Source organism: Leptopilina boulardi, unplaced genomic scaffold (assembly GCF_019393585.1).
Source record: "Leptopilina boulardi isolate dan_hultmark-lab unplaced genomic scaffold, ZJU_Lbou_2.1 LbouV2_210, whole genome shotgun sequence".
Lineage (NCBI taxonomy): Eukaryota > Metazoa > Arthropoda > Insecta > Hymenoptera > Figitidae > Leptopilina > Leptopilina boulardi.
Genome location: NW_026137764.1, coordinates 1,386,477 through 1,399,723, shown reverse-complemented (window position 1 = coordinate 1,399,723; position 13,247 = coordinate 1,386,477). Strand labels below are relative to the sequence as shown.

Genomic DNA, 13,247 nt, shown 5'->3' with positions numbered 1-13,247 from the left:
AAGAGATAGGAGCGACACCTAAGAGTAGCGCTAAAAAACTTTATAATTTGAAATACTGTGGCAGAACAAACGGTTACTAACGCAACTACCTAATTTGATCTTTTCGGACGAGGCAGCTCATACAATTACAATTGAACTTCACTTTAGGTAAGTTCGTTCAATTTATTAATTTTTGATAGTAGTTTTACCACTATATTATATTGATTTATTTTAAACACATTCTTAAGTATTTGATATATTTTTTGTTGTTAGAAACAAAACAGTATATATATCTATACATAAAAAGAATATAATAATATAAATGCAAAATATATTCATTAACTTTTAATTCGACTGAAATAAAAAGAATGAAAATTGTATTTAAAATGAGATCAATAATTGCAACGTTGAACTTGTGACCTCGCGTATATGATGGTCTGCGAAAAATTGAAATCAGAAGTTGAATCATTACTGAATTTTAACCTCATGCACATCATTTGTAAGTTCGATAGACCCTTGACACACCTCCCGATCTATGAATTCAAACGAAGAACTGCGAGCATGGATTTCTCACATGAAACCAGCGCCAACTCGGGCCAATGCACCACACCATCTATATCGATGAGAACGGCACTTAGAATCTAATTACCAGCCACCAGCTATAATTCAACTTGCACAGTGCTGTTTACTCTTAGGTCAGTGCTCTCTTTCAGAACATTCGTCATTCAAGTTAAAACGATCGATCAACAAAATGCCCTGTATTGGTTTCAATAATTAACTTCACATTACAAGTATTCGAAACAAATTTCAATTTTCAAATAAATCATTCCCAGTATTATATTTCTCATTAAATCACCCTGCTTTCAATATTAATTATTATCAATACATGTTGTTACAATTGATATTAAATTTAATTCATAATTCATTAATTTTCAGAAACTCGAGACTTTTCAATGATACGATTTACATTTATAATAATATAAGTCCAAATTTATATAGTAAATCTGATAAATCTAAACCGATAATGCAGAAAAAGTTCGCTTTATTTCCATATAACAAAAGAAATTGTTTGTTATAATAAAATCTTGGAGTTAAAGTGTTCATTAAGAAAAATCGATTACTTGAGAAAACAAGAAAAATGTTCTAAAAGAGAAAGAGAGAGAGAGAGAGAAATCATATGATCTGTGAATAGATACCCCAGTGAAAAATCTACAGAGTTCGATTGCATTCTCTGAATACTGAATAAGGAGAGACAAAGCAATTAAGGGCACTCTCGACATCTGAAACGAGAACTGTAAAAGACAGCGACAGAAATAGGAAAATGAAAGAAATAATGAGGAAACGGAAAGAAAAGTGTAAGATAAAGAAAAGAGACTTGGTAGAAAAAAAATTGAAAGAACGAACAAGAACGATAGCATTTCGAACGCGAAGTAAAAACGGAACATCGAAGGATTGATCTTTCGCAAATTTATCTCTAGGGAATTAACTACGTGCTGCTGAAAAGGAGTGAGAATTTCATGCTAGACACTCGGCGGTAAATCGAGCCTTCTATATATATATATATATATATATATTGTTCGCGAATGCTTCTTTCGCTACCCCTAGAAGCGCATTTAGAGGAAAATTCATGAGAAATGCAAGCACTCACAAATAACGAACAAACCTCATCTTCGGAATGTTAATTTTGATGCGAGATAGTATAGAGGTGGATCCGCAGTCAGCGGTGGTTGCAGGCCAACTGGCATGTCAATTGGCTTGTTGCCCAGTTTTATAACTTGCTTTCTCTTTTTCTCTATCTTTCTCTGAATGTGTGTCCTCTCTTTTTTTTTCTTTGAATTTTCAGTGATACTATCACAAACTAAGCTTACGTCAGTACATGACAGCAATGTGCGCTAGACAAGAAGAGTTATTGCACGCTAATTTTCCTGCAGTCAATGAAAAGTACTAACTAAAAACTTCCATCAACAATATATATATATATATATATATATATATATATATATATATATACATAACTTGAAAAATACCGCTTCAACAATTAGATTGCAGATGTTAACTCTCATTCTCACAAACACATATTTATAGGAAATACAAAACTTTTATTTAATCCCATCCAGTAGAACAAACTGAAACGAAATCTGCAACATTATAATTTCTATTCTGTAATTTCATTTCACATTGATTCTAGTTTCCTTGTAATTTATTTATGAAAAAGAAAAAAATATCTTGAATTTGAATTTCGTTTTCAATCATGTGATTAAGTTTATACTTTTAAGCGAAATTTATTTTTAAAAATTTTATCTTGAACCGAATTTTCATACCGACGATTTTTTCTTTCCAATTTTTTATTTATATCGGAATAGTATGGAGTTGAGAGAATTTTTAATTAACTGAATTTGCATTAAATAAAATTTCCTTTAAAATACACTTTTCATCAAGCAGTATTCTGATTTTAACAGAACTTTTTATTAGAAACGAATTCTTATCAAGTAGAATTCCAAATAAACGAAAATACTATCATCCATCCACTTTCATTTAACAGAATTATTTTCTAATCGAATTTTCCATTAATAGAATTTCAATTATGACAAACTTTCTTTTGACAAAATCCTGATTTCATAGAATTTTCACAATATTCTTATTTAGCGGAATTTTTATTTGAATTTATTTTTAAATAAAATTCCCATTTAATTTTTTAACAGATTTACATTCGAGACGAATTTTTCATTTAATTAAATTATAACAAATTTTCATTTAGTAGAATTCTCATTTAACGGAATACTTATTAAGCAGAATTCCAGTTGGACATAAATAATTTCTTAACGAATTTTCCTTAGACATAATTTCAACTGTAACTAATTTTTTATTTGGAATAATGTTAATGGAATGAATTAAGATTTTACACAATTTTTAGTGGATAGAATTTTCGTTAAATAAAATTTTTTTAAAACTAATTTTTAATTAGCAGAATTCTTCTTTAAGAGAATTTATATCTCAATGAATTTTAATTAGGTACTCTCTAAATCTGAATTAGTGAAAATTCTTACTAATTTAAATTAGTAAGAATTGTCACTAATTTTTAGTCACTTTTTAGTTTTTACTAAAACTTTAGTAAAAAAATTTTAAACTACTAAATTAAATAGTAATATTTTACTAAAAATTAGTAAAAATTCCTACTAATGTGAATTAATAGCTCATTTTTCACTAATTCAAATTTAGAGAATACAATTCTCTTGAAGATAAATTTTTGTCTTTCATAATTTAATTGATTATAGTTAAATTATTTTCTCAATTTTTTTTGGAATAATAGAAATTGAAAATAAAAAGTCTCCCTTTTTTCCATATTTTTACATTATAAAACGTTTCTTTGACCGATTTTGTCAACCTCCTCAGATACATTTTAGTTCATCTCTAAATCTGAATTAGTAAAAATGTTTACTAATTTAAATTAGTGACTCACTTTTTGTTTTAGAATTAGTTAAATTTTACTAATTGTTAGTAAAAGATACTCATAATTAGTAAAATTTTACTAATTCAGAAGAAAAAAGTGAGTCACTAATTCAAATTAGTAAACATTTTTACTAATTCAGAAGAAAAAAGTGAGTCACTAATTCAAATTAGTAAACATTTTTACTAATTCAGATTTAGAGAGTAGAAAATAAATATGAAAATGAAATATTTTTTAACAAATTCTATTTAACGTAAAAGTAAAAATAAATTTAAAAAGTATTAGTACATTTTGTGGATACTTTATTACTTTTTATTTCCAATTTCTATCCTTCCAAAAAATCGAGAAAATAAATCAACTTTTATCTAAGAGAATTTCTATTTTAATTAATTTTTATAAAATAGAATTCTCATTTAACAAAATTTTTCTGTTAGATGTTTGTTCAGACAAATAAAAAATGTTCCGTTAATTAAAAATTATATTAAATAAAATTACATTTTAATAAAAATCCTACGTTGTGAAAATTTGTCGTAATAGTAATTATATTTTATGAAAATCGATTAAATAGAAATTCGGACATATCAAATTTGAACTTATCATGTATAAGGAATATTCATGCATTTCATTTTCTTTTTCACCACACTGAAAAGAAATTCTGGTTTGGCTATATTTAACATTGAATTCTAGTTAAGCTAATCAGAATTTTGAATAAATTAGCTAGAATTCTACTTAAAATCATCAGAATTCTAATTATTCCAACAAGACTTATTTTTCAATGTGACGAATTTTTGAATTCACTTCTAATGTTCTAATTTGTAAAATCGAGTAGAGATTTCTATCCGAAACTTCGACACAATATATCTAAAAGTATAAAAAAATTCAAAAAAAAAAAAATAATTTTTTTCCTAGTGAAAAATTTTTTTTTTTGCCTCCACATATAATATGGATACTGGTGACGCTGATATAAAGTCTTCTCTTTAGTTTTGCGATAAGAAAATATTCGAGAAACAGTATTTTCAAGTAATCGCAAAGTACTATGACCTCGTGTTATTGGCAATTACGTTTACAGGAAGATGTTACAGGCGAATAACCGTTTCGTCGACACTTAAGACGTCAGTAACGTTCCCAGTAAAAACGTTTTAAAGCGAAGATAGAACAGATATCAGATTGGTCACCCTATTCTCGTGAATCGAACATGTTATCTAATGTTTCACAGCACAAGTAAACGTTTTCGTTTCTTATATAAATCACGGAAATTTTTTTTTTTTTTTTTTCAATTACATCTTAAAGATAATGAAAATTTTTATTTATTTTTACAAAATAAAAAAAATAAATTCTTTTTGAAACTAATTTTTATAAAAATTTATAAATTGTGATTAATTTTAAAAAAATTAAAAAATGTAATTTTTTTTATGAAAAAATGCAAATAATATTTCGTATTCATGATGATTGCAATTTAAAAAAATTTGTATCTCCGTGAACAAGGGTATGAAAAATATGCTTCAAGAATAAATCATGCATTTTAAAATTCAATGTTGCGATTCCTGAATTGATTTTTTTTTGCATATATATATATATATAAGACTTTTAACGAGAATCAAGGAAGGTTAATGAGATTTATATAAAAGTCCTCTTACCTAGAAGAGCTGCCGATACTACTTATACTGGCACCGTCAGCCGTTCTTCTTTGTTCCCTAGAAACATCGCAGTCCGTGATATCGCACTCGGAAGTATCTGAATCACTAAGTCTTGAGGTTGTTAACGGTGGACTAAGATGGCAATCGCCTGGCGTCGTCACATCGTCGACAAAGTCTTGATAATGACTGAAAAACAATTGAAAAAATTAACATTTCATTTCTTTTTGGGGAAAAAATACATATTATAGAAAAGGTAATAAATTTTTCATAATAATTATTTTTTTATTTTATTTTAATGAATTTTTTTTTAATTGTATGCAACTTTATATATGCGGTATATAAATTAAAAATTATATTAAAATTAAATAAATTTATTTTTTCTCATACGAGAAATATAATTTATAATTGAAAATAAAAGAAAAAAAAATTCAATGAGGTTCTATTGCAAGAGTAAATGAGGATATAATGAAAGATACCTTGCGTGTCGATGTTCTTCATGTGCAGTCAAATAATGCCACTCCAACTCATCGGTGAGAGAAGAAGAAGCTAATCCTATAACTGCTTCTCCAATGAAATCATTTGCACCGTATCTACCATAATCCCAAACTGTAATTTCTAGAGCACGCTGTCTTAACTCCGACCATCTGATTCCATTATAAACGAAAGTTTGGTCCCACCTTGGGTCATTTGTATTTGCCAAGGGTTTCGTTCGCTTTTTGGACTTTTCACTGTAAAAATACAACAATTTTTCTTTTAGATAAAATTATTCCATTTACAATTCAAAAATTTATTTAATAATACTTAAATAATAATAAAACCTATAATTCACATATTTAAAATGAAATTCTATATAATTTATACATTATTATAATATACTTCATTTTAGCAATTTAAACAATTTTGTTAAAATAGTTTTTGATACCAACAATTTTAAGAAATATAATGATAATGAAAAACTTGACAATTTATTTCAAGTTGAAGAAACAACGAAAGTTTGCAAGCATTTTACTACTAGGTCAACTCTGAAAATTGGCAGAGTTGCCAAATTCACCACAACTGAACATGGATTTTTTGGCTGGTTAAAAATTTCTATGTTAAATCATTTGTCTTGCGGTGCGTCAAAATTGAAATTGCAAACCATTTTCTTCAAGGCGATTTCTTCAATTTTCCAAAATATAATTTTATCAAAAATAATAATCAAATTCTTTTATCCATAAATTTACGTTAGTGAAAATGTGAGACATTTATTTTAAGTTGATAGAAATTTTCACGAGATATTTATTTTACAATCTGTTTATGTTTCGTAAATATAAATAGTGAATTCACAGTAATAAAAGAAAATCTTAAAATTCAAATTAGCCTTGAATTTATAAATTAATTTGGGCATATCAACAAAGTAAATTTCAATTTTTAAATTTAATTTCAAAAATATCTTAAAATAAGATTGCAATTTTTTTTGTAAAAATTGATGTATTAATTCAATTGTCGTTATACTTTGTTTTTTATCAAAAAAAATATATCAAATTTTTTGAGAAAAATATTCAAAATTTGTTATTTTGAAAATTTCCCATCTTTGTAAATTGGCATTTTTTCTCTTATTCAATTTACTTCTTTAAATGTACTATGTGCGTAATTCCATGTGAAATTGAAATTTTTTTTTTTGACTTAGATATTTTTGTTCGAAATCTTTGTGAAAAATAAGAAAATATTCTCTAAATTTGAATAAGTGAGAATTCGTTCACATATTTAAAGTAAAGAAAATTTCTATAAATTTGAATTAGTGAACGAATTTTCACTAATTCACAATTTAAAGATGTATTTTTTTTATTTCTTTATTTAATAAAAATTATGAAAGTTATGATTTTTAAAAATTTCACGTCGTCAGAAGCAGAGTACTTTTAAAATGCGTTTTTCTCTGACCTACTAACAGAAAAAATAAATAACGTAATTACAGCGGAAATAGTTAAAAAATTGAAATCAAGCCTAAACTGTATGACTTTTCACAAAACGGAAGTGAACGATTTTTGAAATTTTTTTTTGAATTTAGTCTATGTTTATGCGATACTGGTGTTTTTGTCCATTAAAATACTATTTACAATTTTTAAGCTAGATGCCAAGATTTACATTATGTATTTATGAAAATAATACAAAAAGAAAATATTTAAGAACAATCAAACAAATTTCATATAATAATATTATTTCTTATCTCTTAATATAACAGAAAAAAAGGGTTCACCATTCCTGATAACGTTAAATTTAGAAAAAATCTTAACTTTCATAATTTTTATCAAATCAAAAAATCGAATATTTTTTTTTTTTTTCTTAAAAATTTTGAAAAAAATGTTTCAGTAAAAAAAAAATTGTGAATGAAAATCTACCTTCATGAAGTTGGCGTCGACTCTCAACGCCAAAAATTGTTTTTCACGCAGGACCAAAAGTGTTAAATTATTTTTTTTAAAGATTTTCAATTCAAATAATACCTTGAGAAATTATTTTTCAAAGTATTATGTGGACCCAAAATCTTTTTAAAAATGATTTGATATTTTTGGTCAGGTGAAAAATAAATTTCGATGCCAACTTAATGGAGGTGAAAATCTCACGTGTAATGCTCAATATTAAAATCTTTTGAAATAAAAAATATCTCACCTTCTATCAGGAAGTAAAAATATTTTGGCATATGGACTTCTGGCTTGGCCATTGCTTCTTGGAGGGAGACCAGTCGCGCACACTAAGGTGACAATCAATTGAAGAGCACTAGGATCAAAACTCAATTTCACCTGGATGCGTCCTCCAAAATTAACGTTTCCCGTTTGTCGTATGTGTCTCGATCTTCCTTGTGTGTGAACATCCGGCGAGCCCGGTGACGTTACCAAAACCGAAGGTTTCTCACGCCTCGTGTCATAAAGCTCTGTAAAGATCGCAAAAAATTTATTTTATTCGAGAATAATAAGATGATTCTTTTTTTTTTTTTACTTACAATCAGTAAAAGCACTGAAATTACAAAATATATACAAAAAAACGAAACAAACCACAGGATAAAAATAAAGAAAGGACGTTTTCCTCTCTATTATGGTTTATTTACATTAGTGATAATTATTTGGATATTTTTGAAATATTATATTTAATATTATCATTACAATACATAATATTCATGTGGATCTCTTTATATAGGGAATAAAAAGACTTCTTGTAAAAGTGAATATATTGCTGATAAAGTCCTTTTCAATACATTTATAATTAAATTATTACCGAGGTTACTATAAAAAGATCCGCAGTAAAATGGAATTGTCCGTATAAGTATCTTCAAAATCAATATGCTATTATTATAGTTTCATCAATCACTTGTTCCTCTGGTTTCTCAAGAGAGAATATCGCAAACTTACACTTTATTGCATTAAAATCAAGTAAAAATTTAAGTTAAAAATTTTTTTTCTAAGAATACCAATTGAAAATTTTGAAAATCGAACATAATTATATAACTTTTTTTTTTTTCTTTTTTTGAAAAAGAATGGTGAGAACCTTTTTCCCTTAGAAAATACGTAGTATGTTCAAATTATTGACATATTGATTATATGTCAAGCTAATTAAATATTAAAATTACACGAAATATCACTGTATACTTCTGGGGATGAAGTATAATAACGAGATATTGAATTTCCTATACTTTTAATTTAATGAAATTTCAATAATAATTATTTATAATAATCCAATTATTAAAATTTTAAGCAATCAAAATTATGTTTTATTAAGTAAAAATTAAAATTACATCTTTTATTACGTTAAATAAAATTTATTAATCTACACTCACGAGAAAAGAAATATCTGTTTCAGAACAAATTTTTTTTATCTAAAATAAATGCAAATCAAAGACATCCATGAGTGTAAAAATAATTATAAAAACAATTGTAAATAATTTTAGCAAAACATTTAGCTAAAAAATTTACAATATTACAAAGAAAAGAAAGAATAGAAAACAAGTTGTAAATTCAGATGTTCACTACATGAACATTTTGCTTCCACTTTACGATCAGCAAAAATATTTGCTTCCTCGTGGAGAAAGCATTAATATTGAAATAAATATACAAAAATAATATAATAATATAAACATTTGAGTAAAATTTAAAGAATTAATGGAAGTTAAAAAATCAAAAATTCACATTTTAGCTGAAATTTCTAAAAAAAATAATGAAAACACAATTATTTTATATTTAAACTTGAATTTAAATAAATACAAAAATTTTCAGATAAAATTGTAATTTTTTTTTAACTTTCATTAATTTATTAAATTTACCTCAAATGTATACTTTATATATACCAATCGATTTGTTTTCATGCAAGGAATACAATTGAGGAGCAAATTTTCAAAACCTGATAAATCCATATTTTCTTATTTCGAGAAATTGAAACAAATGACTTTTCTCACATAACCGCTACATTTACTTTTAAAATATAAAATTTGTAATAGTTTAATTCTATAACAATGTTTTTATAATCAAGACGTTCTGTTTTTAATTAAACTTTATCATAATTTAATGATTTACAGGTATTGGTAATTTTTTCTAATAAAAAACATAAAAATTATAACTCATCTTGGTTATGTCCAAATGTTTTTTAATTGAAAATTCGTTGTTAACAAATTTTTTTTCTTAAATTTAACAGCGACAGAAAGATTTGTGAGGTCCTTAAAATATTAAATTTATGTCTATCTCCATTTTTTTGAAAAATGGATTTATCAGATTTTGAAAATTTACTCCTCAATTATTTCATATATAAACCTCAATTTAAAAAATCACAAAATTTTATTGCCAAAATGTGAATTTTTGATTTCATTAATTCTTTAAATTAACTTTCATTAATTCTTTAAATTTAAATTGAAACTACACTTTATATATACCAATCGATTTGTCTTGACGTAAGGAATACGATTTTATTATATATAACCTTAAAGTTTTTTTATTTAAAAAAGGGATCCACACACACATCCATCAGGACAATTCTCATATAACATGTTTCTATATAGAAAAAAATTTGTTTCTGCCACTTTGAAAATTTTTATAAACGAAAGGACTACAAAGCTTCCTCCACGAGGAAGCAAAATTAGACAAATTTAATTTTGAATTATGATTGTAATTCGTAAAATAGATAAATGCAAAAAATTGTTTTAAATTATCAACAAATAATTGTTAATAACAAATTAAAATTTATCTGTAAATTATGAAAAAAAAATTTTTTCAATAATTATTTATTTCATGGTAATGATTTTTATATTTCAAAAATTAGTAAAGAGCGTATTTAAAAACAAAACTAATTTAATATTGTAAAAATAAAACAATGAGCGATTGCTTTAGGGGAGAGTGGGTCAAAACCGGGTTCCCCCAGTTTTCCATGATAGGTATTTCCATTTGTGTCACCCATTACATACATCTTTTATATTACAACTAACATCACTTTAATTATATATAACCACTATATAAAAATTTATTTATTATATATTTTATGCAACTTTAAAATTTTAGATCAAAAGAAAATCCATTTTTTATCGAAAGTAAATCACTTATAAAACTTTTTGCGTCGATATATTCGTTTCGGTAAGTATAACATCTTTTTCAGCATTTATTTACGAGTAATTTTCATTAAAAGTAATTGTTAAATTATTAACAATAAGCTGAGAATTTTACATTTTGTTAAAAAATGCAGTGCGGGGCAAAACCGGGTACCAAACGGTGGGGCGAAATCGGATATATTTAAAGGAAATTACACTGTACATATTTAAATTTTATCTCAAAATAATCGACATGTATGTTTCGAAATCGATGTTTAACTTTCGATATATCATTTATTTACCATATTGATAAATAAACGATAAAAAATTAATAAAAATATGAAAAATTTCGTTTTAAAAGATTTAACTGCTGTTATTCATTATTAATATAATATATTTAGATTAAATTTATTTAATATTAATTATTTTCTATAATATGTAAATGATATATAATAATAATTGAACGAAAAGTTAAAGAATATTCCATGATTTATATATTTTCTTGATAGTACCCGGTTTTGCCCCACCATCGGGGCAAAACCGGGTACTTTGCATTTTTTTTTTGAAAAACCTGGTTTAAATTGATCAAAAAATTTTTTTTCATGCAATCGACCTTATTTTCTCATTCTCTAATGTTCAAGGAAGAATTTTCAACGTGATTTGAACTAATTTATTTGATAATTTATTGATAGATTTGTTAAATTTGACTGATCAATTAGTAAGACATTTTTTTCACGGATTAAATTAAATTCCTACCAATTTCAGTTTTAGTAAAACAGATTCTCTCTAAATTTGAATTAGTAAAAAGTTAGTTTTTTAATTCACATTAGTAAGAATTTTTACTAATTTTTAGTAAAATTTTACTATTTGAGTTAGTGGTTTTTAACTTTTTGACTAAAGTTTTACTAAAAAGTGACTAAAAATTAATGAAAAATTTCTACTAATTTTTAGTCATTCTCCAGTAAAATTTAAATATAAAAAATATTACTAATTAAAATAGTACCTAATATTTTACTAAAAATTAGTGTAAATTTCTAGTAAGTGGAATTAGTGAGTGAATTCTCACTATAATTCAAATTTAGAGAGTAATACAAATTATAATTCAAATTTTTACTAATAAAAATTTTGAGAGTATCGATCACAAATAATTAACTAAACAAGTAAATATTCTTACTAATTAGTAAGAGATTTCACTAATTTTTAATAAAATATTACAACCATATTTTTTAGTTTTAATTTTCTTATACTAAAATTCTACAAAAAAAAAAAAAAAAAAAAAAAAAAAAAAAAAAAAAAAAAAAAAAAAATTCTTAATCATGTGAATTAGTCGCCTACTTTTTACTAATTCAGATTGAGAGAGTTTCCATAAATTAAAGTTGAAATCTGAAGATAAGATTTCTTTTTCTTTGTAATTGACTAAGAAAAAAAAAAATTCTACAAAATTAGATTTTTGTAAAAGATAATTACTTTTATATTATATTTAAAGTAACGTGAATATAGTTTAGTTAAAAATAGTATTATTTGTTTTTCATCTATAAAAATAGTATTTGTTATTTAGTTATTTTTTTACAACACTTATTTAGTTTCTCAAGAAGTGTAAATATTGTGATTAAATCCCTTTCTTCGTTGATCAAATTTTCTGCTAAATTTCATAAAACAAATTTGCATTTAAATAAATTACAGTCTCTAACGCCTTTAGCCATTTACTATCAGAAGCATGCAGTACAGCTTCGATGCTAAAGCTATTTCCGCCTTCAAAATGACTTTTTTATATATATATATATAGGTAACGGAGTGGCAGCCAAGCTTCGCAATAAATCTAATGCCGTCGAAATCCAGTAGCAGCAAATGATACTTATCTAACAGCATATTTCACTCTATCATAATTTTCCGCAAAACACAGTTTTTTTTACAGATAAAACTGTGATGATGTCATTCATCTTTAAACTTGAAAAAAAAAATCAGAAAATGTGTTTAGGCTCAAGATATAGTCATTATTAGAGTCTAAACACTATAGACGCTGCGTATTTATTTTACTTTCAAAAACAAAACTGTTGGATTTTTGTTATAAGAGTTACATAATTTTTTTTATACAAGAAAAAGAGGAGCATAAAAATTAAAGGCGGACAGAAAGAGGTTTTTTTTAGGATTTTCGCAAACTAGATATTCCGAAATACACAAAGTATATAAATATATATATACATATATTATAACACAAGTTGTTGCTCCCATAAAATTAGTAGTAGAGAGGTTGGGTGTTTATAGCAAGGGGTGCATCAGCACTACTTATTTCTACCATCTACCAGTATTTCACAACAACAATTTACTAAGCGTATATGTATTTATGTTTAGTATTATAAATATAATTCTAAAACATTTAAGGATTGAAAAAAGGAACATTCAGTATAAAACTAGAGAAAAATAATTTTTTTAGAAATTGTAAGCCTACCCCAAAGAATATATTTCTTAAGACCTGGAATTCGAAACATCATATAATCTATGACAATATAGCTATGTAAAATATTTCTTTTCATTCGATATGAAAAAAATGATACAGTACCAATTGTCATCTCAGTTTGTAATCATTTAAGATCCTTAAAAAAAAAAATAATAAGCGCCAATTGTATCCTAATCATCTGTT

The 13,247-nt window shown here is 25.2% G+C and overlaps 1 protein-coding gene and 1 long non-coding RNA gene across 12 annotated transcripts in view; one reads left to right on the top strand and one right to left on the bottom strand.

Moving 5' to 3' along the window:
* Positions 1-13,247, bottom strand: part of LOC127278648 (regulating synaptic membrane exocytosis protein 2) — a 133,437-nt gene that overhangs the window by 32,816 nt on the left and 87,374 nt on the right. For 9 of the 11 annotated variants that reach the window (XR_007842524.1, XR_007842527.1, XR_007842522.1 and 6 more), the window contains 4 exons: positions 13,056-13,079; positions 7,711-7,972; positions 5,541-5,792; positions 5,065-5,250 (listed from right to left, as the gene is read on the bottom strand). Coding sequence is in view for 1 of the 11 variants with exons in the window: in XM_051300448.1 (XP_051156405.1) it covers positions 5,065-5,250; positions 5,541-5,792; positions 7,711-7,972; positions 13,056-13,079 (724 nt within the window). In the remaining 10 variants the exon portion in view is untranslated. The remainder of the gene's footprint in view (positions 1-5,064; positions 5,251-5,540; positions 5,793-7,710; positions 7,973-13,055; positions 13,080-13,247) is intronic. The other 2 variants (XR_007842523.1, XR_007842528.1) reach the window with 1 other exon arrangement.
* Positions 1-13,247, top strand: part of LOC127278663 (uncharacterized) — a 47,481-nt gene that overhangs the window by 6,322 nt on the left and 27,912 nt on the right. The window lies entirely within an intron of this gene.